This window comes from Scyliorhinus canicula, chromosome 4 (assembly GCF_902713615.1).
Source record: "Scyliorhinus canicula chromosome 4, sScyCan1.1, whole genome shotgun sequence".
NCBI lineage: Eukaryota > Metazoa > Chordata > Chondrichthyes > Carcharhiniformes > Scyliorhinidae > Scyliorhinus > Scyliorhinus canicula.
In genome coordinates, this window is record NC_052149.1 from 63,766,083 (window position 1) to 63,793,651 (window position 27,569).

The 27,569-nt window shown below is 46.0% G+C and overlaps 2 protein-coding genes across 3 annotated transcripts in view; both read left to right on the plus strand.

Moving 5' to 3' along the window:
* Nucleotides 1-7,914: 7,914 nt before the first annotated feature.
* Nucleotides 7,915-17,855, plus strand: si:dkey-86e18.1 (uncharacterized protein LOC557342 homolog). Of its 2 annotated transcripts, XM_038794358.1 has the most exons (6): nt 7,915-8,101; nt 10,094-10,134; nt 11,117-11,191; nt 12,175-12,373; nt 15,410-15,496; nt 16,986-17,855. In XM_038794358.1, exons 1-6 carry the CDS (start codon nt 8,035-8,037, stop codon nt 17,447-17,449), a joined length of 933 nt encoding a protein of 310 aa, XP_038650286.1. In that variant the 5' UTR covers nt 7,915-8,034; the 3' UTR covers nt 17,450-17,855. The 2 variants fall into 2 exon arrangements, with proteins under 2 accessions (XP_038650286.1, XP_038650287.1); XM_038794359.1 differs by lacking the exon at nt 15,410-15,496 and having other exon boundaries at nt 7,928-8,101.
* Nucleotides 17,856-20,256: 2,401 nt separating this feature from the next.
* The window catches only part of mysm1 (Myb-like, SWIRM and MPN domains 1), a 122,360-nt gene continuing 115,047 nt past the window's right edge, over nt 20,257-27,569 (plus strand). The window contains exon 1 of the mRNA XM_038794360.1: nt 20,257-20,365. Within this exon, the coding sequence (XP_038650288.1) occupies nt 20,310-20,365 (56 nt within the window). The 5' untranslated portion in view covers nt 20,257-20,309. The remainder of the gene's footprint in view (nt 20,366-27,569) is intronic.

Here is a 27,569-nt window from a genome sequence, read left to right on the forward strand (position 1 = left end):
ACCATCTTGGGACCACTCCGCAGCTTCCCGGGAGCCCTGCTCACCTGCTCGTACGCTGGCCGCCGCTACCTTCTACCGGCCTACCCATCACCTTCTGAAGCTCGCATCCATCACGCTCGACCAGTCCCAACCTCATCACCTCACAAAATCTATAATGACCGTCCGGATCAACGGGCACAAGATGGCCTGCCTTTCGACTCCGGGAGCACAGACAGCTTCATACACCCAGATACGGTAAGGCGCTGCTCCCTCACAATTTTACCCACAACCCAGAAAATCTCCCTGGCTTCCGGATCACATTCAGTAGCAATCCGGGGGTGCTGTGTCGCGACCCTTACTGTCCAAGGCGTAGAATACACTAACTTTAAACTCTCCGTATTTCCCCATCTCTGCGCTGCCCTATTACTGGGGCTCGACTTCCAGTGCCACCTCCAAAGCCTTACCTTAAAGTTTGGTGGACCCCTGCCCCCCCTCACCGTCTGTAGCCTCGCGGCCCTTAAAGTCGCCCCACCCCCGCTCTTCGCTAATCTCACCCCGGACTGTAAGCCCGTCGCCACTAGGAGCAGAAGATACAGTGCCCGGGACAGGGCCTTTATCAGGTCGGAGGTCCAGCGATTCCTACGAGTGGGGATCATTGAGGCTAGTACCAGCACCTGGAGAGCCCAATTGGTGGTCGTCAAGACTGGGGAGAAGCACCGGACGGCCAACACTGCAGTCAGACCATCAACCGGTACACGCAGCTCGATGCATACCCCCTCCCCCGCATATCTGACATGGTCAACCAGATTGCACAGTATTGTGTCTTCTCCACAGTTGACTTGAGTTCCGCGTACCAATAGCTCCCTATCCGCCCGGAGGACCACCAATACACTGCCTTCGAGGCAGATGGATGCCTCTACCACTTCCTCAGGGTTCCCTTCGGCATCACCAATGGGGTCTCGGTCTTCCAGCGAGAAATGGACCGAATCGTTGACCAGTACGGGCACGTTCCCGTACTTAGATAATGTCACCATCTGCGGCCATGACCAGCAGGACCATGATGAAAACCTCCGGAACTTCCTCCACACCACTAAACTTAACCTCACCGACAATATGAAGAAATGCGTTTTCCACACAACCCGCCTAGCCATCCTTGGCTACGTTGTAGAAAGCTGAGTCCTGGGGCCCAACCCCGACCTCATGCACTCCCTCCTAGAACTCCCCCACTGCCCCAAGGCCCTGAAGAGATGCCTGGGGTTCTTCTCTTACTATGCCCAGTGGGTCCCCAATTATGCGGACGTGGCCCGTCCACTTATTAAATCCGCCATTTTCCCCCTGATGGCTGAGGCCCGCCTGGCCTTCAACCGCATCAAGGCAGATATTGCCAAAGCCGCGATGCACGCTGTGGACGAGTCCATTCCGTTCCAGGTGGAGAGTGATGCGTCGGACTTTGCTCTGGCCGCTAAACTCAACCAGGTGGGCAGGCCCGTGGCTTTCTTCTCCCATACCCTCCATGCCTCCGAAATGCAACACTCCTCCATCGCAAAGGAAGCCCAAGCCATTGTAGAAGCTGTGCGACATTGGAGGCATTACCTGGCTGGCAGGCGATTCACTCTCCTCACTGACCAATGGTCGGTTGCCTTTATGTTTAACAATACACAGCCGGGCAAAATCAAGAACGACAAGATTCTGAGGTGGAGGATCAAGCTCTCCACCTACAACTACGAGATCTTGTATCGACCGGGGAAGCCCAATGAGCCCCCAGATGCCCTATCCCGCAGTACATGTGCCAGCGCACAAGTAGACTAACTTCGGGCCCTCCACAATGACCTCTGTCACCCGGGGGTCACCTGTTTTTTTCACTTTATCAAGGCTCGCAACCTGCCTTACTCCATCGAGGAGGTCAGGACCATGACCAGGGACTGCCAAATCTGCGTGGTGTGCAAACTGCACTTCTATCGGACAGAGCGCACCTGGTAAAGGCCTCGCGCCCCTTTGAGCGCCTCAGCATCGACTTCAAAGGGCCCCTCCCCTCCACTGACTGTAACGTTTACTTCCTCAACATTGTTGACAAATACTCAAGATTCCCCTTTGCCATCTCATGCCCTGACATGACCTCTGCCACCGTCATCAAGGCCCTGCACAGTCTCTCCACCTTGTTCGGGTTCCCCACCTACATCCATAGCGATCGGAGTTCCTTCTTCATGAGCGACGAGTTGCGTCAGTTCCTGCTTAGCAAGGGCATCGCCTCAAGCAGAACAACCAGCTACAACCCGGGGCAACGGACGGGTGGAGAGGGAAAACGCAACGGTCTGGAAGGCTGTCCTCCTGGCCCTCCGGTCTAGAGGTCTCCCAGTCTCCTGCTGGCAGGAGGTCCTTCCCGATGCACTCCACTCCATCCGGTTGCTCCTGTACACTGCCACCAATGAGACCACTCACGAATGTATGTTTGCCTTCCCCAGGAAGTCCACCTCCGGGGTCTTGCTCCCATCCTGGCTGACCCGTCGCAGGGCCCGTCCTCCTCCGGAAGCATGCGAGGAGTCATAAGTCAGATCCCCTCATCGAGAAAGTCCTGCTCCTCCATGCCAATTCACAATATGCCTATGTGGCACATCATGACGGGTGACAAGACACAGTCTCCCTCCGGGATATGTCAGGTTCCCCAGTGACCTTCACCATCATCCTCGACCCTACACCGTCTCCCTCCACCACTACCCAGCTACTTCAAGGTTTGGCACCCGCAGGCCCACCGGCGACCATCACCACCACCCCCGCCCATACACCGCCCGCCCCCTCCACCGATTCGACTACTGGGTGAAGAAGAGGACAACGTGCTCCCGGACGTGCAGGTCTCGACACCAGTGCCCACACCACAGCCGGGACTGAGGCGATCACGGCGGAAGGTCAAGGCCCCCGACAGACTTGATCTTTAAGTCCACTTCACCCCCGCTGGATTCTTTTTTTTAACAGGGGGTGAATGTGGTAAACCACTGTAGTATATTATATGTGTATTGTGGTAAACGGCTACTGTATTACATGTAATGTGGTAAACCACTGCCTGATGGCTCCGCCTCTTCTCAGGCTCGGTATAACGGTGGCTGGTCTCCGCCTCTGCCCCAGTTCGGGATCAGAGGCCAAGAGGCTTTCTGTTTAGCTTATTAAAGTTACGTTCACTACTCGTCTTGTGTTCATTGATGGCACTGATGCGACCATCAATTCACATGGGATGATGAGTAGAAGTGAACAGTGGTTTTAATAAGCTAGATCTGTGCCTGCCTGTGACTGCGCTGTACTGAGTGCCGCCTACAGGCTGCAGATCTATATACCTCCCCCGAGAGGGCGGAGCCAGAGACGGAGCCTACAAGGGCATCAACATAATACAATACAATATAATGCAATACAGTGGTGAATGGTAGCAATAATACGTTCACCACAGGCACATCAGGAACGCTGGAGGCTACAGGCAGAATTTGGCTTTTTAACCACAGGGAGGGCAGTGGAACAGCTCAGAAAGGCGAGAGAGGCGATTTACGAGCACGGTGAGAAGGCCAGTAGGATGCTTGCACAGCAACTCAGAAAGAGAGAGGCAGCTAGAGAAATAGGGAAAGTTATTGACGGGGATGGGAACTTAGAAGGCAGGGGTGAGCAAGGCCTTCCAGGACTTTTACAGCAGGTTGTATAGGTCGGAACCTCCTGCGGGGTCAGAGGGGATGATTACCAAAAGTAATGGTACATTGTGTCCTGCAGGTTCCTGCAACACCTCTAGAACTACTTAAAATTATATTTTTATTTAATGCATGCTGACTAAGGGAATAGATAGATATTTTGATTGCTACTGAGGGCAACACTTCAATACTGGGGGCCCCGATCGGGCTGGTGGAGATCGTAGAGGGTTTGAAGGCCTTGCAGTCGGGTAAGGCCCTGGGACCGGAGGGGTACCCAGTCGAGTTCTAGAAAATGTTCTCCGGAATATTAGGGCTGATACTGATGAAGGTCTTTAACAAGGCTAGGGAAAGAGGGGTTCTGCCCCAGACGATGTCACAGGCCATGGTCTCACTCATCCTGAAATGGGACATGGGCCCGGAGCTACAGACCGATTTCCATGTTGAATGTAGATGCCAAACTTCTGGTCAAAACTTTGTCCTCCAGGATTGAGGACTGTGTACCGGACGTTATTGTGGAGGATCAGACAGGGTTCATTAAGGGTAGGCAGCTGGTGGCCAATGTAAGAAGGCTGTTAAATATGATCATGATGTCCCCGGAAGGTAGGGAGGTTGAGGTAATGGTCGCTATGGATGCGGAGAAAGCTTTTGACCGGGTTGAGCGGGATCATTTATGGGAGGTGCTGGAGCGGTTCGGCTTTGGGAGGGGCTTTATTGACTGGATTAGGTTGCTGTATCGGGCTCCGGTTGCAAGTGTACGGACAAACAGGACGACTTTGGACTATTTCAGACTGCACCGGGGGACGAGACAGGGATGGCCCTCTCCCCACTGCTGTTTGCGCTGGCAATAGAACCACTGTCAATTGCTCTGAGGGCCTCCAGGGGCTGGAAAGGGCCTGGGTGAGGGATGGGGGCGGGGGGGGGGGGGGGGGGGGGGGGGGGGGGGGGGGGGAAGCACAGGGTCTTGCTGTAGACCTACTTTTGTATGTTTCAGATCCAATTGAGGGGATGGAAGAAATTATGGGAATTTTAGGGGAATTCGGCCTGTTTTCGGGGTCAATATGGGAAGAGCGAGATGTTTGTGGTCCAGGCGCGAGGTCAGGAGAGGCGACTGGGGGAACTGCCGTTCAGAGTGGTAGGGGACAGTTTCAGATACCTGGGTATCCAAGGGGCGAGGGATTGGCACAGGCTACATAAATTGAACTTGGCTCGGCTGATGGATCAGTTGAAGGATTTCCGGAAATGGGATGCGCTCCCGTTGTCTCTTGCGAGCAGAGTTCAATCGGTATAAATGATGGTCCTCCCGAGATTCCTATTCGTTTTCCAATGCCTCCCCATCTTCATCCCGTGGTCCTTTTTAAAGCACATCAATAAAGTTATTGTGGGCTTTGTGTGGGGGGGGCAAGTCCCCCGGGTGGGGGGGGGGGGGGGTGGGGGGCGGGTCTGGCGCTGCCGAATTTCAGCAATTATTACTGGGCGGCTAATATAGCCATGGTGAGGAGGTGGCTGTTGGTGGGGGGGAGCCGGCTTGGGTGCGCATGGAGGCGTCTTCTTGCAAGGGCTCAAGTCTGGGGGCGTTGGTAACAGCGCCTCTGCCATTCTCGCCAGTGTGATACTCTACCAGTCCAGTTGTGGTGGCGGGCCTGAAAGTCTGGGGACAGTGGAGGAGATATGTGGGAGCAGTGGGAGCATCGGTCTGCTCCCCAATCTCTGATAATCACCGGTTTGCCCTGGGGAGGATGGACGTGGGGTTCCGAATTTTGCGGAGTGCGGGGATTGAGAGGATGGGGGACTTTTGTATAGAAGGAAGCTTCCCGAGTATGAGGCGCTGGAGGAGAAGTTTGAATTGGCGGGGGAAATGAATTTTGATATTTGCACGTACGGGGCTTTCTGATGAGGCAGGTGCCAACCTTCCCACTCCTGCTGCTAATGGGGATTCAGGATAGGGTGGTTTCCAGAGGATGGATAGGAGAGGGGAGCATCTCGGACATATATAAAGAGCTTATGGGATTGGAGGAGACGCAGACAAGGAGATAAGCAAAAGTGGGAGGAGCAGCTGAGGGGAGAGATAGAGGAGGGCTTTTGGGTGGACACGTTGAGTAGGGTCAACGCGACCGCAACATGTGCCAGGCTCAGCCTGATCCAATTTAAGATTGTTCACTGGGCTCACGCGACAGTTGCCCGGATGAGCAAATTCTTTGGGGTGGAGGACACAGTGGGGGGGGGGGGGGGGGGGGGGGGGGGGGGGAGGGGTAGCAAACCATGTTCACATGTTCTGGGCATGTCCAAAACCGAGGGGAGTTTGGCAGGGGTTTGCTGATGCCATGACCGAGGTATTAACTATGAGGGTGGCAATGAGTCCAGAGGTGGCGATTTTTGGGGTGTCACAGGATCCGGGAATCCAGGAGAAAGAGGCAGATGTTCTGGCCGTTGCTTCCCTTGTAGCCCGGAGGCAGATATTACTAGCATGGAGGGACTTGAAGCCCCCGAAATCTGAGACCTGGCTATTGGACAAGGCTGCCTGGAGAAAATTAAGTTTGCCATGAGAGGGTCGATGTTAGGGTTCGCCGGAGGTGGCAACCATTCGTTGACTTCTTCGCAGAGAATTAATCGTCAGCAGAAGGGGAGAGGGGGTTAGGCTAGCGTAGATTAGGATGGTAAGTAATGGACCTGGGGGAGAGGGAGGTGGTATTTGCACTATGTTAATATTTTCCTTGTTATGTACATTGTTGATTTTGTTGCTGCTACAATGCCAAAGAAATACCTCAATAAAATGTTTATTAAAAAAAAGAAAATCCAGCCTCTATATATTTTGCAAACAAATGACCAGGCAATTTTAATTCAATGATAACTCAGAAAAACATAAGTCTAATATAGTTGACAAAGTGTTACTAAATAGCCTGTACTTACACTTAGTATCAGAATGGATATTGCTAAATTGCTGGCTTTTAAAGCAGACCAAGCAGGCCAGCAGCACGGTTCGATTCCCGTACCAGCCTCCCCGGACAGGCGCCGGAATGTGGCGACTAGGGGATTTTCACAGTAACTTCATTGAAGCCTACTCGTGCCAATAAGCGATTTTCATTTCATTTCATTACCGTTAAATCAAATTTGTCCTGTTTACATTCATGCCTGTGAAAGCCTGCAGAATAAAGTTATTTTTTTCTTGAATGATTGTGTAGATGACTGTCGAGGTATTGGACACTAAGGGGCAATTTAGCATGGCCAATCCACCTAATATGCACATATTTGGACTCTGGGAGGAAACTGGAGCATGGGGAGAAAGTGCAAACACCACAGTCACCCGAGGCCAGAATTAAACCTGGGACACTGGAGCTGTGAGGCAGCAGTGCTAACCACTGTGCCACCGTACCAGCCACATGGAATGGACTGGTGGGAACTGACAGAAATAAATTCCTCGTGCTCTCTGACAATGACAAAACATGAGGCAGTAGTCCACACAACTACAAAGACCTTTTGTTTCCAAGATAGTACGTGAACAGTATTTCTTCCTAAGGACAATCCCACAGTGGAACAATCTGCCAAAGAAAATAGCCACAGCTCCATCACTTGAATCTTCCAAGACCCATCTTTAGATTATTTCCACTTAAAAACCAGGACGAGCACAAATAGCACCATGCCTGGTTTAGCCCACACTACCCATAGAAGTCTTGGTGAAATAAGGGTCTGCGATGCCCACACAACCGAAGCATTAGCTATACCCCTTACTCCCCAAACCTCACTTCATACGTTCTCCCACCGCTTTCAGACACACCAGCTGATTTCAGTGATGGGTGAGGTTGGATCATGTTCCCAGGCTGGCAATTTCTCTGCAGCAGTCCCTGGTGATGTCATGGAGCAGCTGGCAATTTGATACAAGATAACAGCAGCATTAGACAAGTCCACTGTGTGTAGGTGATCCATGCCCTCATTCTGGGAGGGAGGGAGGGTTAATCCTGCAGTCCACAGCAATGTTAATACTTAGACCTGTTTTAGTGTTGTCAAGTTTGTTATATTAAGACCTTGGGCAGTTTTGTTTTTGTCAGTTGACGAGGTTGATATGTGCACTTGCGTCTGAGAAAACTCAGAACGAAATCTTTAAACTTGCAAATAATTCAACACACAACCAACCTACAGCCTAACCTCATCACGTGACAGACTGGTTTCAGATGTCACGTGTGACGGTGCGGACCCTAACCCGAGGATGCCGGGAATACGGAGGACTGGATGAGAGAGGTGGATGCCGGGAATACGGAGGACTGGATGAGAGAGGTGGATGCCGGGAATACGGAGGACTGGATGAGAGAGGTGGATGCCGGGAATACGGAGGACTAGATGAGAGAGGTGGATGCCGGGAAGGCGGAGGACCGGTTTGGTGTGTTGATGGAAGCAGATGGCTCGCAATGAAGAAAAGCAGCTGGGGAACCTGAACCGACTGTGGCTGCAGAGGGAGAAGGAGGGTAAATGAAGCCGCTACATCTTTCTGTACCAACATCTGTTGATGGATGTGGATGTCTGTGCAATGTGGCTGGGTGACGAGGAGCTGCGGATCCCCACAGCATCTATCCGTGAAGTTTATAACAGCGACGCATGAGGCACCTTTGGGGTTTATTTGCCCTGTTGTGCTGGGGTTAAGTGCTGGCTCTGCGGTGCTTAAATTCCTTCTCCCCGCCCCTCGTGACTCGCCTTTTTGGGCTACTTTGCCAGCGCAGCCAGAAGGAAGTTTGTTGAGGGCCATTTACGACTGGGAGACTTTGGCATTATAATTCAGCCAAAACTCGTGAAGCGTTCTCAATGTTATCCTTAACTGCATTTGATTTGCGTGACCGGTCACCCCTTTTAGTGTGTATATAATGTAGCGATTTACCGACAACTCTGCAGGTTAACTGCATTCGAGTGCTGAAGCTTAACATTTGCCGTATCAAATATTTGCATAAGAAATTACCCCTTTCAGTATGCACATTTTATGCGATACGAGCTGTCTGCAGCGTTCTGTGCCTTTTCTTTGACTACTACAGTATGGCCGAATCTCTGTGCTTCGCAAACAATGAAAAGCAGCACGGTAGTACAGTGATTAGCACAGTTACTCCACAGCACCAGCGTCCCAGGTTCAGTGCCCAGCTTGGGTCATTGTCTGTGCGGAGTCGGCACGCTCTCCCTTTCTGTGTGGAGTCTGCACGTTCTCCGCGTCTGCGTGGGAGTTTCCTCCGACAAGTCCCGAAAGACGTGCTTGTTAGTTGATTTGGACATTCTGAATTCGCCCTCTGTGTACCTGAACAGGTGTTGGATGTGGTGACTAGGGGCTTTTCACAGTAACTTCATTGCAGTAGTAAAATAGAAGTTGACTTCTAACAATAAAGATTATATATAAAAGCTAGGGTTTAAGTGATGATGTCCATGATTTCGGACTCCCAGCTCTGTAAATGACTATGTCCTTTTGCTTATTCTCAATTTTTGTTCAAGAATATGAAGGAAATTCCTTTTCAAAAGGAAGAACTTTCAATCTGGTCATCGGTTTACACATTAACTGCAATGAAGGCTTCAATGATGAGTCACTACTAGCAAAAAAACAGCTAACAACGTAAGCCCTACAAAAAACATCACTTAAACTCCTTTTTCCAGTTCTTAGTTATCAGCTCCAGATACCTGAACTTAATGTGTATTACTGAAATTGGAAGGTATGGTGCCATTTTAGTGGTTGCTGTACTCACCTGTGTAATCACTAATCTACACTATCTTTAGGTTCAGCAAAAGCCTTTTATTATTCTCGCCTTTGTTTTAAGTGCCCCTCCCTGTGTCTGTAATTTCCTCCATCCTCACAACCCTCAGAATCTTGCGCTCCTCTGGCGTCATTATTCTCAATGTTCTGTGTTCCACCATTTTCAACGATAATAATCACTTCTTGTCACAAGTAGTCCTCGATGAAGTTACTGTGAAAAGCCCCTAGGCCCTGAGCTCCAAAATGTGCTCACTAAATCAATCTTCCTCTGCCTCCTGCATAGAATCATAGAATTTACAGCGCAGAACGAGGCCATTTGGTCCATTGAGGCTGCACCGGCCCTTGGATAGAGCACCCCACCCAAGCCCCATACCTCCACCCAAGCCCCATACCTCCACCCAAGCCCCATACCTCCACCCTATCCCAGTAACCCCACCCCACCTTTTCTGGGCACTAAGGGCAATTTAGCATTGCCAAACCACCTAACCTGTACATCTTTGGACTGTGGGAGGAAACTGGAGCACCCGGAAGAAACCCTCGCAGACACGGGGACAATGTGCAGACTCTGCACAGACAGTGACCCAAGCCAGGAATTGAACCTAGGACCCTGGAGCTGTGAAGCAACTGTGCTGCCCCCATAAAGATTGTGTTTATCTTAGTGTTGTATATTTAAGTGTATCAAAGGCATTAGTCATGTACTAACAGTTTTTAATCACTTTGTTTTTGTTAATAGAAGGTCGACTGAGAGAGATACATCAAAATAGACCCAAACTGGTGAGTAACCAAACCATTTTTTCCTGGTGTCTGAAGTTGCAGTTTTATAATGGAGCAATCTATTTGGCTAGGAAAGTAAACCAAGATTCCTGTGGTCCTGCTAATGCAATAACTTTCTACAGCTGCTGAACAACAAGACTCAAATGCTGGTTGCTTTTTCAGTATTGCTGTTTGGGTTTCTGAATTTTAACCTTTGTTCAGCTTTTCTTCATATCTGAGCAACTTGGTAGTAGTTGGGACAGAAGGGGGTTGTAAATTGTGTTCTGCCACGGTGTCACACCGTTACCCTTTTAAATGCCTTTTATCTCTGTGGAAGGCAGACTCTTTGTTGTATAATGCTGTGCCATGATGCAGTAAAGAGCAATAAAAGTAATCCTCCATTGCCCAACTTTGCATCCCTAACAGTGCCACAATAGCAAATTTATTAAGAGGGTGCTTAACAAATGCTTAGGCACAGAGAGGTGGTTGTGATTGCACATGCTCCTCTTATTACACCATTCTCAGCATTAGAGATTAAATATGTGTATGTTAATTCTGTCCCAATGATTTAAAAAAATAGTATTTCCTCCATGCAAGATCCAAACCATATTTGTATTCAATAACTGAGATGCGAGTTTCTTTTCTGCTGTCCTATTTCAAACAAATACAATATATTTAAAAAAGGAAGAAACCTGCCTTTGTGTGACACCACAACCTCCGTATGTTCCACAGTTAAATTATTTTTGAAGTATATTCACTGTTTGTAATGATTCTTTATCTGATTTTGTTTGCTGCAATTTATTCATATTTATGACTTAATAACAAGCTTTATAGGAAAGTTAAATTGATTCAAGTTGTCTGAATTCATACCTACTGAAAAGTATATTTTCATTGCTAATAAAATAAGGATTTTCCTTGAAACCAAGCAATACAATGCAGGTTAGCTTCCAGTGACCACTGGTGTCACGAGTGGTGATTTGAATTTGTTGTCTCTTGTTTCTAGTCATCCTTGAATTCAGCTGTTGAAGTGAAAAAATGGATTCCAAGCATCAAGACTGAAATTGAGTATTACCTTCAGGTGAGTAATTCAGTTTATGAAAGGGGCACTGATAATGTTGAACTTCAGGAGAAAGAAATTCCCCCTGCGCAGCAATATCAACTCATTTTTTTGTGGTGAGAATTCAGGTTTTCAGTCAAAAATAACTTTTCTTCAGAATCCTATCAAGGGAGTTTCTTAGTAATGGATCCTCCTGTAAGAAAACAATATATGGGAAGATCTGTGCTGTCTAAGTATTTTTTTTGTTAACCATTTTTTAAAAATTAAAGATATTTTGTTTGGGTTTGTTACAGATGTAACATTGGGTGTGCTCATTAATTTTATGTATGTTACTAGGTAGATAGTTTAACAGGGAACCAAAATATTAACAAAAAAATGCATTAGTCTTTTGATGAGGTAACAAAGAGGGTTGATGAGAGTAATTCTGCTGGGGTAATGTGCATGGGCATTTGATACAATGCTATACAATAGACTTATGAGCAAAGTTAGTCCTCATGGGAATAAAAGTGACAGTAGCAACATGAATACAAAATTGGCTTAGTGACAGTTCACAGTAGTGATGAGGGGTTGGTTTTTTTTCGGACTGGAGGAATGTTTATAGTGGACTTCCCCATGCGTTGGTGTTCGGACCCTGCTCTCTTGCCATATATTAGACAAGGGAGAAACTGTTCTCATTGGTGTAAGAATCGAGAACCAGAGCACACGGATTTAAGGCAATTGGCTAAAGAGCAATGGAAACGTGAAAATATTTTTTAATGTGTGGTTGGGTTTTGGAAATGCACTGCCTGCGAGTGTGATGGGGGCTGGTTCAATTGAGGCATTCAAGAGGGAATTGGATTATTATCTGAAAAGGGAGAAGGTGGGAGTGGCACTTGGTGATTTGTGCTTTCAAAGAACAATCACAAACATGGAAGGCTGAATGGCCTTTTTGCTGTAACGTCTATGATTCTATGAATCGCATTATAGTGATACAATAAAGAGGAAATATTTTCTCTGCTTCACAGCAATCACAATTATCCCATTACTCAGAAAAGAAGATAAAGGAATTCCAGGATTATATTGAAAAACTTCAGAAGGAGTATCAGCGTTACTTGTGGAAACTGCGTCAGTTAGACCCTTCCCACAAGGACCACCCTTGGAAACCCCGTGCTTACACAAGGAAAAGACCACCTAACTCTGCACCACAGATCATCGGCCAACCAGGTATTCAAAGTTATATCTGGGGTTAGAACATAGAACATAGAACACTACAGCACAGTACGGGCCCTTCGGCCCTCGATGTTGCGCCGACCTGTGAAACTATCTGAAGCCTATCTGACCTACACTATTCCATTTTCATCCATATGTCTATCCAGTGACCACTTAAATGCCCTTAAAGTTGGCGAGTCTACTACTGTTGCAGGCAGGGCGTTCCACACCCCTACTACTCTCTGAGTAAAGAAACTGCCTCTGACATCTGTCCTATATCTATGTCCCCTCATGTTGGTCATCACCATCCGAGGAAAAAGACTCTCACTGTCCACCCTATCTAACCCTCTGACTATCTTATATGTCTCTATTAAGTCACCTCTCAGCCTTCTCCTCGCTAACGAAAACAACCTCAAGTCCCTGAGCCTTTCCTCGTAAGACCTTCCCTCCATACCAGGCAACATCCTAGTAAATCTCCTCTGAACCCTTTCCAAAGCTTCCACATCCTTCCTATAATGTGGTGACCAGAACTGCACGCAGTACTCCAGGAGCGGCTGCACCAGAGTTATGTACAGCTGCAGCATGACCTTGTGGCTCCGAAACTCAATCCCCCTACTGATAAAGGCTAGCACACCATATGCCTTCTTAACAGCCCTATTAACCTGGGTGGCAACTTTCAGGGATTTATGTACCTGGATGCCGAGATCTCTCTGTTCATCTACACTACCAAGAATCTTACCATTAGCCCAGTACTCTGCATTCCTGTTACTCCTTCCAAAGTGAACCACCTCACACATTTCCGCATTAAACTCCATCTGCCACCTCTCAGCCCAGCTCTGCAGCTTATCTATGTCCCTCTGTATCCTATAACATCCTTCAGCACTATCCACAACTCCACCGACCTTCGTGTCATCTGCAAATTTACTAACCCATCCTTCTACACCATCTTCCAGGTCATTTATAAAAATGACAAACAGCAGTGGCCCCAAAACAGATCCTTGCGGTACACCACTAGTAACTGAACTCCAGGATGAACATTTGCCATCAACCACCACCCTCTTGTCTTCTTTCAGCTAGCCAATTACTGATCCAAACCGCTAAATCACCTTCAATTCCATACTTCCTTATTTTCTGCAATAGCCTACCGTGGGGAACCTTATCAAACGCCTTACTGAAATCCATATACACCACATCAACCGCTTTACCCTGATCCACCTGTTTGGTCACCTTCTCAAAAAACTCAATAAGGTTTGTGAGGCATGACCTACCCTTCACAAAACCGTGTTGAGTATCGCTAATCAACTTGTTCTTTTCAAGATGATTATAAACCCTATCTCTTATAACCTTTTCCAACATTTTACCCACAACCGAAGTAAGGCTCACAGGTCTATAATTACCAGGGTTGTCTCTACTCCCCTTCTTGAACAAGGGGACAACACGGCCCGTGGGGCCTCACGGTAGCATGGTGGTTAGCATCAATGCTTCACAGCTCCAGGGTCCCAGGTTCGATTCCCAGCTGGGTCACTGTCTGTGTGGAGTCTGCACGTCCTCCCCGTGTGTGCGTGGGTTTCCTCCGGGTGCTCCGGTTTCCTCCCACAGTCCAAAGATGTGCGGGTTAGGTGGATTGGCCATGCTAAATTGCCCGTAGTGTAAGGTTAATGGGGGGATTGTTGGGATACGGGTTACGTGGGTTTAAGTGGGGTGATCATTGCTCGGCACAACATTGAGGGCCGAAGGGCCTGTTCTGTGCTGTACTGTTCTATGTTCTATTTGCTATCCTCCAGTCTTCCGGCACTATTCCTGTCGACAAAGACGACATAAAGATCAAGGACAAAGGCTCTGCAATCTCCTCCCTGGCTTCCCAGAGAATCCTAGGATAAATCCCATCTGGCCCAGGGGACTTAACTATTTTGACATTTTCTAAAATTGCTAACACCTCCTCCTTTTGAACCTCAATTCCATCTAGCCTGGTCGACTGAACCTGAGTGTTCTCCTCGACAACATTGTCTTTCTCCAGTGTAAACACTGACGAAAAATATCCATTTAATGCTTCCCCTATCTCCTCTGATTCCACACACAACTTTCCACTACTATCCTTGATTGGCCCTAATCTTACTCTAGTCATTCTTTTGTTCCTGATATACCTATAGAAAGCCTTAGGGTTTTCCTTGATCCTATCTGCCAACGACTTTTCGTGTCCTCTCCTCGCTCTTCTTAACTCTCCCTTTAGGTCCTTCCTGGCTAACTTGTAACTCTCAAGTGCCCTAACTGAGCCTTCATGTCTCATCCTAACATAAGCCGCCGCCTTCCTCTTGACAAGTGCTTCAACTTCCTTAGTAAACCACGGTTCCCTTGCTCGACAACTTCCTCCCTGCCTGACAGGTACATACTTATCAAGGACACGCAGTAGCTGTTCCTTGAAAAAGCTCCACATTTCGATTGTACCCATCCCCTGCAGTTTCCTTCCCCATCCCATACATCCTAAATCTTGCCGAATAGCATCATAATTGCCTTTTCCCCAGCTATAATTCTTGCCTTGCGGTATATACCTATCCCTGCCCATTGCTAAAGTAAACATAACCGAGTTGTGATCACTATCACCAAAGTGCTCACCTACATCTAAATCTAACACCTGGCCGGGTTCATTACCCAGTACCAAATCCAATGTTGCCTCGCCCCTTGTTGGCCTGTCTACATACTGTGTCAGAAAACCCTCCTGCACACACTGCACAAAAACTGACCCATCTATAGTACTCGAACTATAGTATTTCCAGTCAATATTTGGAAAGTTAAAGTCCCCCATAACAACTACCCTGTTACTCTCGCTCCTGTCAAGAATCATCTTTGCAATCCTTTCCTCTACATCTCTGGAACTATTCGGAGGTCTATAGACAACTCCCAACAGGGTGACCTCTCCTCTACTGTTCCTAACCTCGGCCCATACTGCCTCAGTAGACGAGTCCTCAAGCGTCCTTTCTACCGCCGTAATACTTTCCTTGATTAACAATGCCACACCCCCCCCCTCTTTTACCATCTTCTCTGTTCTTACAGAAACATCTAAATCCTGGAACCTGCAACAACCATTCCTGTCCCTGCTCTACCCATGTCTCCGAAATCGCCACAACATCGAGATCCCAGGTGCCAACCCATGCTGCAAGCTCACCCACCTTATTCCGGATGCTCCTGGCGTTGAAGTAGACACACTTCAAACCAGCGTCCTGCTTGCCGGTGCCCTCTTTCGAACTTTTAACCCTATCCCTGACCTCACTACTCTCAACATCCTGTACACTGGGACTACAATTTAGGTTCCCATCCCCCTGCTGAATTAGTTTAAACTAATTCTAAAACTAAAACTAATTGGGTTAATTTATAGCTAAGCAGCAATTGGACCTTTGGTGGACTGTAGGTATAATAATGTAAATATTCTCTTAATGGGGCATTAATTCAATTTTAAATCCTCATCCTGAACTTCCAATTCTTCATAGGGTGGGCCATGGGCCAAAACCATCTCTGCAACTTGCTCCAGCTTTATTCCTTCATCACCCTTTTGTTCTTCACTCTGGCCTGTCATGAATCTCTTTTTTTTTTCTTGCCTGAAATGTATTCCTCCTGACTCAAATATTGGTGCAGCTTTCAGCAACTCTCTGCAATTCCCTTCATTTAGAATTACATCCCAGGGGCTTTTCACAGGAACGTCTTTGAAGCCTACTTGTGACAATAAGCGATTATTATTTTGCCTCTCTCCTTAACTCATGTTCTGAACCTATTTAAAGCACATTTGGACAATTAATTTTACATTCATGCTTCTTTATCTCTCCTCAACTGCATTAATGCAGTTTGGTGTCCCTTAGACTTCCATTGCCGAAAACAAAGCAAAATACTCTGGATGATAGAAATCTGAAATGAAATTAGAAAAATCTGGAAATACTCAGGTCTGGCAATGTCTGTGGAGAGAGGAACATTTTAACAAAAGAAGCATAACTGGAAACACTTTATCTTTTCTTGCATGAACTGGGTGGAAGCATGAATTCAATCATGGAAGACCCACTTGATCTTTTTCTGGCACTTGAAGGTCCTCCAGCTAATCCAATGTAATTTAATGCCAACCTCTAATTGTAGATATTCCTGCTATACCGTGTAATTTCATCAATTGTTATAAAACTATGCCACAGATGATCCCCTCCAGTTTTCCATTTAATAACATTTATTCAAAAACGCCTTTAAAATAAATATGTTAATATATCTCGAAATATTTATTTTTCTCACCTTTTCTACTATTTAATTATAGTCGCCACCATTGAACCGTAGCCCCTTGTTTAGATTTCCTCAAAATATTTTTTGAACACTGCACAGTCAGTTTATATAAAATCAAATTGACGTTTATACCAAAACTTAAATCTTACATATTTTATGTGAAACGTTGGAAAAGTGATTTTGCCACAATTATGAACTAAATATTTCCCTGCAACATTTGCAACCCCAGTACGTAGTTTAATCCTTGTAGCTTCCATTTTTATAAAGCTCTTTTAGCCAATTTTACCATCTGAAAATTTGCACCCAGTAATTAGATTATTAGTCAGATGGACTAGTGTTCTCATTTAGTAAATTAAAGTTTTGTTATTTGCAGCTACTTCACACAGTTTGAAACGACTATGTACACCTCCTTCAAATGAAACGTACGATGGGACTCCAGAGTATAACTCTGGCAAGAAAACTGATGAAGGAAGGGAAAGGAGCTGCCTCAGTCGACAGATACCAGATGCTGTCACCTATGACTGTTTAATGGTTAATTCCAAGTTTCAGGACCAGCCCCTCACTTTTAATCCTGCTAGAATTTCACCAAGATTTTCTATGCACTCAACTCTGAAAAATACAGCAGGAGAAGACTCCCAAAATATGACCAAAATTCTTTTGTCTAAGCTGCCAAACTTAGAAACGTCATCTTCCTTTGGAACCAAAACAGAGTTGAACAGAGAGGTAGAAGAAATACAATCCTCCAAGAGGACAGAAGATTCTCAGGAATCTATTTTGCTGAATAAAAGCTGTGGAATCCTGGGATTGTCTTGCTATTCTTCAGATGAAGATACATAAATGACTAGTAGCAACTGATTTATATTCATAACTCTATCTGCAATTTTGTTTCAAGTACTGTATTTTCTAAATGTATATACATGCTACATTCCCAAAGGGATCCTTTACAGCTTTGTGTTAAATGTATAGAGCTTTGTATGGTTGTTGAATTTCACTTTCATATTGAGCAAGCAATATAATCAAACTAACACTGCCAGCCACATCCAACACTCGTGGTTGGCATGAATTTACATGCTAAAGGGTTCCTTTACAGCTTTGTGTTAAATGTATAGAGCTTTGGTGGTTGAATTTCACTTTCATATTGAGCAAGCAATATAATCAAACTAACACTGCCAGCCACTTCCAACACTTGTGGTTGGCATGAATTAAAATCATTTAGAAATAAAAATGCCCTTCATTTCAAATACTTGTTGGATATAGTTTACTTTGTCATTAATGTGTACGGCATGTATGAAAGCCATTGGTATCACGTGCCACTGGTGAAGCACTGTTCCATTCATGTTTTTGCATTCTCCTTGCAACTGAACTGCTGGTACACATGCTGATACAACAACTTGAGTCTAGGGAATGGCTCTTTTGTTGTTGTACTTTACTACTTTGGATCAATTCACACCTTGCCTGAATGGTAAAGAGTTCAAATAGATTCAATGTGACCCATCTGACTATGAGAAATTGGAATTTGGGCATGCTCTTTTGGTAATCTGATACCTGATTCTGGCAGCAGCTCTGAAGTTTTGATTGACTTTGCCAACATCCTGACCCAGATTTTGAAAATTTCCAATGTAAAACAAATTAACATATAAGCATTGTCTTCTTTCTCACCAGGTTCCATTTTTTTATGTTGATTATCAAAGCTCTCCATGTTTCATGGTCTTTGATTTCAGCCAACACCTTGGTAGTGTTCTCAAATCTTACACTGACAACTTAAGGAACAGAACAGTTGGATTTCCTCCTTTATCTCCCTCTTGCTCTGCTACCCTCAATTTTACTGCTCACCGCCAGATACAGTATTCTATTTTATCTCCCCTAACTACTTGCCCAACAAATTGTGGTTACCTGTTGGTTATTGTCTGCAAAAGATCGTGTGCATCTACTTTCCTCAAAACGTCCTCATTACATTTGTATGTTGTCCAGAAACCACATTCTGTTGCTTTTTAATTTATCTTGCTTGCATTCCAACTTTTGTATTCATATAGTAAAGTTTACCAGATACTTTTGTAATTACATTCTGCGTTCCATAGACATGTTATTTCCAAAGGGGCCTGACATTGTTGCGAAGGTTTGCTTTTAAAGTTTTATGCATGCCCGGATGTCTTGATCACTTGTACCATTGGATATTATTAGGCTACCTGGATAAGAACATGATTCAACTTGGTTTATTTCTTTCAATTCCACTATTATTTTGTAACTAGCTGTGTTTATTTGATTTAATCAAGCATACTGTTTTGCTGTAATTTAATGATCTATATCTGTTACTATTTGTTACAACTAGATCGAGGAGTCTTTGTAGATTTTTCCTCTCTGCCATAGAATCACTACAGTGCAGAAGGAGGCCATCAAGTCTGCACCAACCCTCTGAGAGAGCACCCAACTAGGCCCATCTCCACACTATTCACGGTAGCACAGTGGTTAGCACTATTGCTTCACAGTGCTAGGGATGCAGGTTCGATTCCTGGCTTGGGTCACCGTCTGTGAGGTGTCTGCATGTTCTCCCAGTGTCTGTGTTGGTTTGCTCCGGTTTCCTACCACAAGTCCAGAAAGACGTGCTTCTCAGGTGAATTGGACATTCTGAATCCTCCCTCACTGTACCCAAACAGGTGCCGGAATGTGGCGATAAGGGAATTTTCACAGTAACTTAATTGAAGTGTTAATTTAAGCCTACTTGGGACACTAATAAAGATTATTACTACCCTGGTAACTCCAACTAACCTTTTGGAGCACTATGGGGCAATTTAGCATAGCCAATCCACCTAAACTGCACATTTTTGGACTCTGGGAGGAAACCAACGCAGGCATGGGGAGGACGTACAAACTACACAGTCACTCAAGGCTGGAATTGAACCTGGGTCCCTGACACAGACTGTGCCACTGTGCTGCCCAATTATAATACTGTCATGATTACTGTCATCTATACCTCAGATTATTTATGTTCTGGCAATCTACTGAAATTCCTGGTACTGTATCACTAATAGCTGTCATTTAATCACTTTACTCTAAAGATTGAAAAGATCTGGTGACAGAAGACAACCCCATGTTGCACTCTTTTTGTAGTTATCCAATCATGTTATTCATTGTTTATTCTCACTGCCGTTTTGTCCCAGTCTAAATTCAGAAGCAGTATTAATCTTTCCATTAAACCTTTCCATTCAATGTTCAAGTTATGTAATATTCAAAACATCTGGTCCTGCCTCACGCCTGTCAAATTCCTTGGTACAATGTATAAAACATTGGGGATTATTGTTCTCAACACGTTGCATTTTTTGACCTTTTCCTTTGGCCCATATTTGTGCACTCGTGAGGATTCATAGATTTATTTTGATCTATGTTACTAACAAAGTTCTTCCAGATTTAACCCAGAGTGGTGCACTTTGTTACAGTTGCAAGCACACTTAATTGAGCAATACAGTTTGTTGGGATTTTTGAATGGATTCTGGGGCAAAAACGCCCAGTTTAAAAACATAATCCTTGCAGTCAATGGAAAATACGAGTGTGTCCTTTTGGTGTAACCAAAGTGCTGTCCACGAGCAGGAGTGTAAACCAGGCACTGAACCCGGGCGATGCCATTGAGATGCTGTAGGCGGCGGCGGGCGAGCGAGCGGAAGTGCTGGGTTGATGCCGGAAACGACGTTGTTGATACAATATGGCGGAGGAAGTGGATGTGGATATTGAAGGAGATGGAGCAGAGCTGAACCTGGGGTAAGAGGAGGGACGGGAGGAAAGAGAGAGAGGGAGGGGTGTGAGGTGCTGCTCCTGGAGAGGGGACCCGAGGCCAAGTTGTCGCCGCTGAAGCAGCCCTGGGGGAAGAGGGATCCGGCTGGGGTTGTTTATTTCTCACTTGTCAGATCATTTACTTTGTAAAACATTTAGAGCGTCTTCACTGGAGGGGAGCAGACAATTACTAACCAATGTGCGCTGCTGCCTTTTTCCGTTGAGAATAAAGCGACACACTTTGCAACCTTTTATTCAGATTAACGAATGTGTGTTTTAATATTTGCAACAGTCAAACCTACAGGAAGATGTTTGGCTGATCCCAAAACTAATGAATGAAGTACATACACCCTGAGGATAGGCTTGCGCACTGCGAGTTGCCTCACGCAAAAAATATTTCAGCGATGAGATATTCTGTTTTTATTGGTGGCCGTGGGGTCCTGGTCAGGGTACCGGGAGACCTCTACTGACGTTCCTGTAAGGAATTTCAGGGGAGCATTTATATCCACTTGAGACGGTTTGCAGTGCCGCAGTTCATCTGACTGCAAGGCCAAACTGATAAATGTGCTAAAGTCCCTTCGGAGTCTGAGGCGAAAGTAGTTTAGGGGTAGCATGGTGGTTAGCATAAATGCTTCACAGCTCCAGGGTCCCAGGTTCGGTTCCCGGCTGGGTCACTGTCTGTGCGGAGTCTGCACGTCCTCCCCGTGTGTGCGTGGGTTTCCCCCGGGTGCTCCGGTTTCCTCCCACAGTCCAAAGATGTGCGGGTTAGGTGGATTGGCCATGCTAAATTGCCCATAGTGTCCTTAAAAGTAAGGTTAAGGGGGGGTTGTTGGGTTACGGGTATAGGGTGGATACGTGGGTTTGAGTAGGGTGATCATTGCTCGGCACAACATTGAGGGCCGAAGGGCCTGTTCTGTGCTGTACTGTTCTATGTTCTATGTAGTGTCGCTCACCCAAGAAGGCAGGCATGGGAACAAAATAAGGCAGTAAGGTTGAAGCAAAATAAATACATCAGGGATCGTAGAATGGTTACAACACAGTAAGGGCATTTTACCCATCCTGTGAGTGTTATCCCTCTGAAAGAACAGTTCATCTAATGCCATTCCCCTGCCTCTTCCCTGTAGCCCTGCAAATATTTCCTTTTCAGATAGTGATCCAACTTCCTTTTGAAAACCTTAATTGACCTACCTCCACCACACAGGCAATACATTTCCGTCCCTAACCACTCAATGCATGAAATGTTTTTTTTCCCTAATGTTGCTTCTTTTACCTTAAGTCTGTGCCCCTCTTCCAATGGGAACAGTTTCTCCATATCTATTCTGTCCAGATTCCTCATGATTTTGAATACCTTCATCAAATCTCCTTTCCTCATCAAATATCAATGTCAGGGCCCCATATATCTCTTCCCTTGTCTCCCACAGCAGTCTCGGGTGCATCTTATCAGGCACTGGGGTTTATGCACCTTTATGCCTGCTAAAACATCTAATACCTCATCCTTATAAATCTTCTAAAAAATGTTTTTATTCAGGACATTTTCATTGTATATACAAAACACAACATTACATTTCTCATTCTAAATACCCCCTCCACCATACCACTCCCTCCCACCCCTCTTCATAACCATAATGTAAAACAAAACTTCACCCCTTCCTCGCTGCGCTTAACTAACTCGTAAAGAAGGAGATGAACAGCCTCCACTTCGAGTAGAACCCCTCCTTCAATCCCGTAATGCCAAACCTTATCTTCTACAGATGTAAGAAGCCCGCTAGGTCATTCACCCACCCCAGTGCAGCTCTGGGTGGTTCCGGAGCCCGCCACCCTAACAAGATCCTCCTCCGGGTTATCAGGGAGTCAAAGGTGAACACATCAGCATCTCTCCCCATCTGCATTCTCGGATCCTCCGATACCCCAAACATCGCCTCCATGAGTTTGGGACCACCTTCACCCCCAAGATCTCTGACATCGTCCCCAAAAAGGCCTCTTAAAACCCCACTAATTTCAGGCAGGAGCAAGACGTGTGTGTGGTTCACCAGCCCCGACAGCTAGCATCTGTCCTCCATCTCCAGAAAAACCCACTCATAACACATCCTTGTCATATGTGCTCTGTGCACCACCTTAAATTGAACTAAACTCAATCTCGCACATGAGGTCGAGTTTATCCTATGCAAAGCCTCACTCCAGACCCCCACCTCAAATGTACACTCCAGCTTTTCCGCCCACTTCTTCTCCATTAACTGCCCATAGATATCCAAAACCTTGCCCTCCCCTATCTCATCCTTAGACACAATCCTTTCGAGCAACGAAGGATGCGGTAACCGCAGAAACCTGGCCAACTCCTTCCTCATGAAATTCCTAATCTGCCAGCACCAGAATCCATTCCCCCATGGCAACTGAAACATCTCTACCAGCTCCTCCAACTCTGCAAATCTGCCTTCCACAAACAATTCCCTAAACCCCTCTATCACCTCTCATCCCCAAACTCTGGTACGTTGAGTCCAACCCCGCTGGAATAAATCTATGATTTCCACAGATCGGTGCCCACAGCGGATGCCCTCTAACTTAAAATATTGCCGAAACGTATTCCAAGCTCTTAAAAAAGCAACCACCACCGGGCTGTTGGAGTATTTAGCCAGCGAGAATGGAAGCGGAGCCATCCGGTGCACTCAAACCTGTCCCATACACAAAGCCTCCTCCATTCGCCCCCAATCCGACCCTTCCTCCACGACCCATTTCCAAATCTTCTCTACATTTGCCGCCCAATAATAATTCATCAAATTTGGCAACACTAATTCCCCTGACCGCCCGTCCCTCTGCAAAAATACGCTCCGAATCCGAGGCGGGTAACACCCATGCAATGGCTGAAATTAACCTATTTAGGGTGGCATGTTGGCACAGTGTTTAGCACTGCTGCCTCACAGCGCCGAGGACCCAGGTTTGATCCCCGGCCCTGGGTCACTGTTCGTGTGGCATTTGCACATTCTCCCCGTGTCTGCGTGGGTCTCACCCCCACGACCCAAAAAGATGTGCATGGTAGGTGAATTGGCCACACTAAATTGACCCATAATTGGAAAAAAAAAGAATTGGGTACTCTAAATTTATTTAAAAACAGAAATTAGATTTACTCTCTTTCCCCCCCCCCCCCCCCAAAAAAAATCAATGTAGGCAGTATTGTGCACTGTTTTGGTCCCCTTATTTGAGGAAAAATGTAGTGGCTTTGAAGGCAGTTCAGAGGAGGTTCACGATATTGATTCCAGAGATGAGGGGTTTGTCGTATGAGGAGAGATTGAACAGTTTAGCCTACACTCTCTAGAGTTTAGGAGAATGAGGGGAGATCTAATTGAGGTATACAAGATGCTAAAAGATATGGATAAAGTAGACATAGAGCTTATGCATCCTCTTGTGGGGTATTCTAAAATGTGGTCTCCTCGATATCGGAGAGACCAAACGCAGACTGGATAATCGCTTTGCTGAGCACCTTGGTCTGTGTGCATTCAGGACCCTGACCTTCCCGTTGCTTGTCATTTTAACAAAAGACCCTGCCCCCATGCACACATGTCTGTCCTTGGCCTGCTGCAAAGTTCCAGTGAAGCTCAACGCAAACTGGAGGAACAACATCTCATCTTCCGGTTAGGCACGCTACATACAGCCTTCCGGTCTCAACATTGAATTTAACAACTTCAGATGATTAGCTCTACCCCACCTAGACCCATTTGTTTTCATCCCATTTCATTTCAACTCTCTTACCATTTCTTTCTTTCTTGTCTTTCCTAATATATATTTAACCCCCCCCCCCCCCCATCTTATCCACCTTTCCTTACCCTTTCTCCCCTTTGCTTCCCCCTTCCCCTCCCCCCACATCTCCATCTGTCACAGTTTAGCCTGTGATGTTAGTTTCTCTGATGTTTGGCCTCTCACACCTTTTGTTGTCTCTGGGGAATGCCATTAGCACTCTTTTCCCATGGTTTCTGTGGCTATGAGCTCCCTGCGTCCCAGGGTTTCTGCGGCTATGACTCCTCTTTCATTCTCACTCCACAGTATAAATATTCCCCACATTCTCTGACTGTTAGCTTTGACAAAGAGTCATTGGACTCGAAACGTTAGCTCTTTTCTCTCCCTACAGATGCTGCCAGACCTGCTGAGATTTTCCAGCATTTTAATTTACGTTTCAGATTCCAGCATCCGCAGTAATTTGCTTTTATTCTAAAACGAGAGGTCATTATCTTCGAATAAGAGGTAGCAAATTTAAAACAGATTTGAGGATAAACTACTTCTCCCAAAGGGTTGTGAATCTGGAATTCGCTACCCCAGGGTGCAGTGGATGCAGGGACAGTGAGTAAATTTAAGGAGGAGTTAGACAAATTTTTAATTGGTAATGGGTTGAAAGGTTATGGAGAACAGGCAGGATGGTGGAGTTGAGGCCAGGATGGGATCAGCCATGATCATATTGAGAGTGTTAGACTCGGCAGGCTAAATTGCCTGCTCTCACTCCCAGGTCATGTCTTCTAGGGAGGAGATGTTCTGGCTGATTTCTCAATCCAGCTCTTGGTCTGTGACATTGTAGGTAGCATATGAGGAACATATCAGCCGTGATAGAATGGCGGAGCAGACTCGATGGGCTGACTGGCCTAATTCTGCTCCTATATCTTATGAACTTATGATGTAGTCTGCATGTAAGGACACTTGATGTTCCACTCCACCACCTCTCTTCTCCACTCCATCGAAGCCCTCAGCGCCATCGCCAATGGTTCAATTGCCTGTGCAAAAACAATGGGGAAAGTGGACATCCCTGCCATGTTCCCCGGTGCAAACAAAAACATCCCAAACTTGTTGAGTTAGTGCAAACACTTGCCACGGGGGCCCTGTACTTTAACCTAACCCAGCCAATTAACTCCGGGCCAAAACCAAACCGCCCCAACACCTCGAAAGGATACTCCCACTCAACCCGATCAAAGCATTCTCCGCATCCATAGATATTATCACCTCCGTTTCTTGACACATCAGAGTCGTCATCACCACATTTAATGATCTCCTAATATTAGACGATAACTGTCGCCCCATCACAAACCCAGTCTAGTACTCGGCTATCACCCCCAGCACACAATCCTCTGGACACGTTCCCAACACCTTGGCCATCGACTTCGCACCATGTTTAACAGCGATACGCTAAGAATCGCACTCCTCTGGATCCTTGTCCTTCTTTAAAATAAGCAAAATCAAAGCTTTTGCCAACGTGGAAGGGAGCTGACCTCTGGCTAACGAGCCATTGATCTTTTCCATTAGATGAGGTCCAAACTCTGGTGCAAATGTTTTATAAAATTCCGCTGGGAATCTGGACCCGGAGCCGTCCCAGACAGCATTGAACCAATGCACCTCATCACCTGTTCCAGCCCGTGGGGCCCCCAGCACCCGCACATTCCCCTCTTCCACCACCAGGAAATCCAAGCAATCCAAAAACTGCTTCTTGTCCGAGATTCCGCCCCATCCCCTCTGGGGATCGGGGGTTACAGCCCCGATAAAAGGCCTCAAACACCACGTTCACCTTTTCTGCATAGAGACCACCCTGCCCCCAGCGACACCCACATCCGTAAATGAATTTTTAAAAAAATTACAATTCTCCATTCGTCAAGCACCATTCTTGAGTTTGAGAAAGATTGGAAAATTATGGCCATTACCTCTGCAATTTTCACACTTGTATCTTGGATGCATCCCATTCAGTCTTCATACTGCACTTCTGTATAATTCAGAATATATAGCATTCAATGTCAAGCTGCTTCTGATTTTTTTGGTAACTTTTGTTATTTTACCTTATTGTCAAGTTCACATGCAGAAAACTGGGATTTCTTGTGAAAACTCAAGGCCGGAGATGGATAGTTTTAGACACAATTATAAGTAAGAGATAGAAAAATGTATCCCCTAGCCTAGCCTTAATTTAGGATTGTTTTTTCACTGGGTCAAGGATATGGGTTCACAGGTTTAAGGTTTGGGCAAGAGATGCAAGGGGATGTCAGGAAAATCTATTTATGCAGCAAGTGGTAATGACTGGTAATTTCCCACAAAGGTTGTGAAAGTGGAGGCAATCAATGATTTCAAAAGGATGGGCACTTAATGGAAATAAACTTGCAGAGTTACGATAGAGCAGGGAAATGGGAGTGACTGGATTGCTCTATAGAGAGTTGGCATAGACTCAGTAGGCTGAATGGCCTTCAGTAAAACCCTTCTGGCTCTCTTTCTGGTACACAGTCCCCAGAAAGCTGGGAATTTTTGTTCATTTAAAAAAAATTGAATAATCTTTGTTCGTGTGTCAATGTTGAAGTGATCCAAAACTGCTGCTGATGCTCTAATTTGCATCATCAGTGACTCCTCTAGTGTGTGCAGTAGCCTGTAAATTACCACACAGACCACTCAAGTCACCTGCTTTAACTTGTCACATGTAAATGGCCATACCTTCAGCTTTCAAGGTTTGAAGCTCTGGAATTGCAGAAGGTTAACTGGCATTCACAAGTAGGAGCCATGACTGATTCCACGTCGTGTACAATCCCCTCCAACCATCCAATTCGGGAAGTCATTTCTAGGAAAATTAAAGTAGCATTTAGGTGACATTCATATTGAAATTTTGGTTAGTGGTTATCAAGGTTCATTGGAAATTGTACACTACCATATAAATTTGGTTTAACTACCTTTGCTTGCTTGCAAAATAAAGTTAGCTCATCAAATTTGGAAGATGTGTACTATGGCACTCACAAATTGCGATAGCTAACTGAATAATAAATATGAGAGAAACTTTAATGTGCCCCCCCACCCCCTCCCTCCCAAACCAGGTGGGTTTGGGTCAGATGGGCAGCTAAGAATGTTTAAAATTTCAAACTCTCATGTGGCCACTTCTGATTTTAATGGAAGCGTAATGGAGTGGGAACATGTGTTGGGGAGGGATATTTTAATGAAACTACATGCCTCAGAATTTATCTTGTAGCTTTAACCCTGGCTAGCTGGGTTTCCTGGGGCTTGGGAAATCTGGTATCTGACGTGAGGAGTGGAAGATTCCATTCTTTCTGAGCATTGTTTGTGGGCCGGCAGGAGTGCTTCCTCCTGGCTCCCCAAGTCAAACTGCTTCCTTCCCAGCGATCACTATCTCTTCTCTCATGACTAGACCTCTTCACAATTAGCTGGCACCCCATAGGAGGCAGTGGTGTGG

Excerpts from the sequence above, each read along its gene's own strand:
- si:dkey-86e18.1 (XM_038794358.1), top strand. The coding sequence starts at position 8,035 with ATGGCTCGCAATGAAGAAAAGCAGCTGGGGAACCTGAACCGACTGTGG. Across the intron at positions 11,192-12,174 it reads AAATTGAGTATTACCTTCAG|CAATCACAATTATCCCATTA; the intron begins GTGAGTAATTCA and ends TCTGCTTCACAG. Across the intron at positions 12,374-15,409 it reads ACAGATCATCGGCCAACCAG|AAACATCTAAATCCTGGAAC; the intron begins GTATTCAAAGTT and ends CTGTTCTTACAG.